General features: G+C 40.9%; 1 protein-coding gene across 1 annotated transcript; it reads right to left on the reverse strand.

Annotated features, from left to right (window-relative positions):
- Window positions 1–210: 210 nt before the first annotated feature.
- On the reverse strand, window positions 211–1,716 carry LOC146920776 (uncharacterized). Its single transcript, XM_085711202.1, has 3 exons — window positions 1,426–1,716; window positions 368–1,301; window positions 211–257 (listed from the first exon to the last, which is right to left on the reverse strand). Exons 1-3 carry the CDS (start codon window positions 1,714–1,716, stop codon window positions 211–213), a joined length of 1,272 nt encoding a protein of 423 aa, XP_085567328.1.
- Between the last annotated feature and the right edge of the window lie 4,219 nt (window positions 1,717–5,935).

Genomic DNA, 5,935 nt, shown 5'->3' on the forward strand with positions numbered 1-5,935 from the left:
TCTTTTATCCACTTTCTCCAAAGTACCGGAAAAGTCATTTTACTCATAACTGCGTCTAGATACCCCCAATCCACCGAATCATATGCTTTTTCAAAATCAACCTTAAAGAGCATCAATTCCTTGTTTGATTTTTTTGCTTCATCAACCACCTCATTAGCTATAAGAATTCCATCAAGAATCTGTCTATCTTTTACAAATGTCGTCTGAGTTTCAGATATCACACTCCCAAGTACCCTCTTCAGTCGATTCACTAACACCTTCGACAAAATTTTATAAAGGCATCCCACCAGAGAAATAGGTCGAAAATCATTTAAACGCTGGGGACTCTCCACCTTAGGAATCAAAGCTATGAAAGTAGAATTAATACCTCTTGTTAACCTGCCATTTTTATGAAAGTCTGTTATGAAACGCAGCACATCTCCTTTAACAATCTCCCAACAATCTTTTAAGAAGCCAAAATTCACACCATCAGGTCCCGGACTTTTATAATTATCGCAATCCCAAATTGCAGACTTTACTTCTTCTTCTGAAAACGGTATAATCAAACCGGTTCCTTCGACAATAGATAAACTTTTAAAAGCCAAGTTTTCCACCCCTAGCCTACTATGATTTGCATCCTCAAAGTGATTTTTAAAGTGCGTGAAAACTGCATGTCGTATAGGCTGAACCCCTTCAACAAGAGAACCATTCACCATGAGTGAAACAATGGAGTTACGCCGTCTTCTACTCGACAAGGCCGAATGGAAATACTTTGAATTTGCACCGCCAGCCTTCAACCAAAGTAACCGAGATTGTTGCCAAGTAATACTAGTGTTAACGCGTGACAGATAGTGGATGTCGTGCGTTATACCCTTTAACTCTTCTCTTTCTTCGACCGACAACCCACCAACCGCATTTTTCTCATCAAAATCCGACAATCGAGCCTTTAGAGAGTTTATCCTTCCGGGAATATTCTGAGCATGAATGGAATGCCACTCCTTCAACTCGGTCTTTAACAATTTCAGCTTCTCCTTTATTACAAACCCGCCCCAACCCTCTACATGAAAAGAGTTCCACTTATCTTGCACAAACTGTATATAACCCGGCATATCTTGCCAACATTTCAACATTCGAGACGGCCTTGGTCCCCAATTTTCCTCATCCACTGATAATTGAAGCGGACAATGATCAGAAAGGCCCCTAAGAAGGGCTACCTGAAAACAGCTAGGCCATTGTAAGCACCATTCTTCAGACAACAAGAACCGATCAATCCTACTCATAGCCCTTAAACCAAGTGAAACTGCATCCACATAACGGTAAATCTATTAAACCATTATCTTCAATAAAGAGATTAAAGTATTGACTGTCATAAGCGGCTCTTTCTCCTCTGGTTGACCGTCTTTCCTCGACACTTCTGACTGCATTAAAATCGCCACATAAGCACACCTTTCGACCCCTTAGTAATTGCAACTTCGCTGTCAAAGAGACCCATAATTCTTTTTTCCCTCTATCATCACAAGGAGCATAAATATTGAACAAAAAGAATTCTTCATCTGTCCGTGTAAATCTTCCATGAACTTGTAGAAAGTGATTCTGACTACTTGAAGACCATACCTCAACCTCCGTAGTATCCCACAACGTGATTAATCCACCTGAAGCCCCCTCCGAGGGACGATAAGAATAATCATAGTTCAAATCAGCCCACAAAAAATCACACAACCCGCCATCGCACACCATTAATTTTGTTTCTTGAATACACATAACAAAAGGTTTTTTTTTCCTTTACCAGCTGCCTAACCTCCCTCCTCTTATCCAGCCCTCCTAAACCCCTCGCATTCCAAGACACCAATTTCATTTCAACTACTCCCACGCCAATCCCCCACACCCCTCCACCACAACTAGGCCATCCCTCCAACCGTACCTCCTCCATCCTCTACCGGCATTAACACAGGCCCTAAGACATCCTTCTTGGATCGAGATAACACACTGAATTTGTTTGAAAAATCAACCTTAGTAGACACTACAATAATTTTACCTATTTCTTGAATATCTTCTTCGACTGCCTTTTCATTTCCTTTTAAAGCGACCCAATTTTTCCAGTCGTTGTTCACAGATGATAATGATGCTGATCCATTGTTGGAATTTTGGTTCTCCTCTAAAGATCGAGTCACTCTCTGTTGTTGCCTTTGACGGTTACGAACTTTTTGTTTCAAATCTTTCAATACTTTAGAGTTTTTCAGAACTTTCATGACTTCTGCTCTATCTTTACTTGGCAATCTTGCCACCTTCTTCAAAGTAATCACTGGATGTCGCAAAACTCCTCCCGCCTTCTTTCTAACCTCCTGTTTCTTGGTTCCCCCATTATTCCCACCGTGTTTTGAATTCAATTTAGTCAAGCGTTTCTTGTTTGAGGAAATGAGGCCAACATCCCCTTTTTGAACATTCTTTAACCACTCAACACTCCACGGTCCCGATTGACAAGACCTGCCATTTTCATGAGAACCCGATGTAATGTTGAGCCTCCGTTTTCTCGACGCCACCTCCGACTGTTCTTTAGTAGCATCAACCTCAATAGCCAAGTGACTAACACCTGCATCCGTCGCATTTCCTTCCTTAGGCACAGAACAATGAATCGCTGCATTGGACCCCATATTAACAGATAAATCAGCATCATTGGTAGAAGATGCATCCACCTGATGATCGATCTTAGGACTGTCCGCTACCCGACCAGAGAACAATTTGTTTACGTGCTCTTCAGTCGGTTCCGTAGTCTCCAAGTTCACATTTGTATGTCGGTCCACCTGAAGAAGCTCCTCCTCGTCCACTTCTAGCAACTCTTCGGCAATTTTGTCCGTCAACATTTCCACATTTTTATCTAATTCAAAACCATCGTGAATGTCATCACCCTCCGGTTCAGAATTGCAAGATTTTTCCTCGACCTCCGATAGACAAGCATCCTCCCCCAAACTGAAACCCCACTCTTCAACAATTTTAATTTCCAACTGCATACCATCAACTAAAATATTTTCCGTCACATTCACCACATCTAAAGATGATGTAGATATGAGAACCCGTGCATAATCAAACCTTTCTCTGTTTAATGACGCATTATCCGCATGTAAAAATCTTCCACAGTCAACAACACATAACTTGAAAAAACTTTCATTCCATACATGTAAAGGGATACCATACATTCGTATCCATGCACCTCTCTGAAAAGGCATCGGGCTTTTGTTCCATTTAACCAAGTTAGAAAAAATAAGATCAAAAAATTGCCTAGTTTCCCATACAATTTAAGATGCGCATACTCCTGATAAAGAATGAATAAATACATTATCAACACCAAGCGGAATAATGTCAATGTCTTTGAACCCAGCATCTTCCACTCTGTTTTGAATAAGCGGTATCGATTCCCCGTTGATCACTGTGCCAATCAAGCCTTTGCTTGCCCAATTGATATCCTCCTCAAGGGGTGAATACTTTTTAACAAAGTTTATCGGAGCCATACCCTTATCCGTCCCAAATTCCTTTCTTCCTTTCTTCAATACCGCTGCCTTACAACCCTCACCCTTCCTCCCTCCCTCATCCTTCACCTGCCTCGCCTTTCCTCCCATTCGCACCATAACCGAACCTACTCTCACCTCTCCCTTCCTCCCTTCCTTCTCTACCTCTACCTCCTCCATCCCTCCCTCTACATCCCTACCTGTCATCCTCACATTTTTTTTCCCTCGTTCACCTTCTTCCTCACATTTTTTTCTCCCTCGTTCACCTCCTTCGACTTACTTTTTTCTCCCTCACTCGTCTTTTCTCCCTCACCACCTATCCTACCTACATCCTTGCCTCCTTCACCCTCGCTCTCCCTAACCTCCTTCACCGTTTTCTTATCAAATCTTGCAAGTTTAGCCCGAACATTGTATTGACCAAAACACACATTATTTAACGCTTTCAAGAGTTTGTTCACGTCACGTACTTTAGCATAACTCACAAAGCCATAAACCTCACCATACAAGTTTCTTCTACTTGCCACAAACACATCCTCAAGAATACCACACACTTCAAAACCCTTTCGCAAAAAAAATGTCGTCGCTTGTGGTGGAAAATTAGTGATATAAAATGTTATGTACCGTTTAAAGGATGTGTCCAGTACTGTCTCTGCTGGTGCGCTGACATTGTCACTCAGAAGCTTCTTTGGTTTGTCAACCACAGCGCGCCTTACATTCTGAATATTTCCCCACCGTCTCTGCTGATTTCCCATCTTCCCATAATAATCACAATCAGAGCCATCAAAACCGTGATCGTACCTCCTCCCATCTGCATCGTAACACACCTCAGTTCCTGAATCCGAGTACCCATCATACCAGTCATCCTGTGCAGAAACCCTAACCCTAGACCTCCGTGAAGCAAAGCTATCCCCTGCAAAAACCGTTTGTTGTCCTCGTACCTGTCCTGTCCAAAGTCCTCCTGTCGCAGTGCTCTCCTCCTTCGCGTTCTCACGTCGATCCAATCCCCTTCATCCCCCCCCCCTTTGGTGGCACCTGTTATACCCTAATTTTGGACCTAAAAATACTTGTTTCCTCTTTCCTTGCATTTCAAGCCATTTGAACTGTCTCTGATCAATTACATCTTTCTCTGCATTTTATTTCAATTTTTTTTGCAAAATTCAGGGAAAAAGGGCATTTTAGTCATTTCCTATGTCAAAAGTTCTTTCAGTCTTTTAAAATTTTGTTTGAGTCTTCTCAAGAAGTTTGAATAAGTCTTTGTTTCATTCTATGTCAAAACCCTTTCCAAAAATTGCATTTGAGGTCATTTCGAGTCAGTTTTGCCCCTAGGGGCATTTTAGTCTTTTCATGCGTCAAAACCCTGTTTAAGTTCTAAATTTGTCTCTGAGTCTTTTAATTTTACCTGTATGAGTCTTAGCTTCAAATCCCTGTTAAAAATCCATTTTTAAATTTGCATCTGAGTCATTTTCAGTCGTTTTAGCCCCAGGGGCATTTTGGTCATTTCACACGAAATTTCGGCAGAGAGAGGTTACTTTAAAGTACCTCATTTAAGCCATTGGTTCGTTTTAGTCCGTTTTGTGTTTTCTATTGGTTTCACTTTACGTTTATTTCAAGTTACGTTTTTTACTCAATTTTATTAATTTTTCTTGCTTTAGTCCTAAGGTTCCAAAAATTACATGTTAGTCCCTTGAGTCATTTTATTTTAAGTCCTTTGCTTCTTTTTTTTTGATTCGTTTTTAGTCAAAAAAAATTTTAAGTCTTTTTTTTTGGCCAAAGTACATTTCAGTCCACTTAAAGTCCGAAATTGCATATTAGTCCAGTTCTCTTATATTGCAGGAAGGTCCCCAAGGTCTTAAAATTTGCAAGAAGGCCCTCAGGCCCAAACTGGCCCAAGGCCGAGCCATTTTTCAGTCCAGCACAGGTGTCAAACGCTCATTGGATCGGAAGTCACAAGCTGGCCTATAAAGCATTGCCAACTCAGAAATTTTCAGAAGGAGAATCAATCACTCAGTGACACATCACCAAAAAGTCTAACAGAATTATTTCTCTCTCCCAAGTCACCACCGTAACAAACTCGGTCACCACCGCAACAAACTCAGAAACCACCGCAACAAACTCAGAAACCACCACACAAACTCAAATTCGTACCAGTTTTCGCAAAATTCATCATCAAACCTTCAAAATCAACATGAATTTCGAGAGAATCAAAACCGAAGCATTCAATTCAATAAAATCCTTTTGAATTAGGATTGTTCTCAGAGATTTTCCACGAAAATCATCATCATCGAACTATTTTCCTTTGTATTCTTGCAATTCAAGTCTAAAGACGATCACAAGAAGATTTGAGAGAGAGAAGAAGAGAAATTGAAGCCAGTTCAAACCAGTTCGAAGAAGAAGAAGATTGAATACCGATTTATTTTCGGTTTTGAAGCTTACCAGAAAGGTCCAAAGCTCGC

Source organism: Medicago sativa, chromosome 5 (genome assembly GCF_051527215.1).
Source record: "Medicago sativa cultivar Bolivia chromosome 5, Bolivia_mono, whole genome shotgun sequence".
Lineage (NCBI taxonomy): Eukaryota > Viridiplantae > Streptophyta > Magnoliopsida > Fabales > Fabaceae > Medicago > Medicago sativa.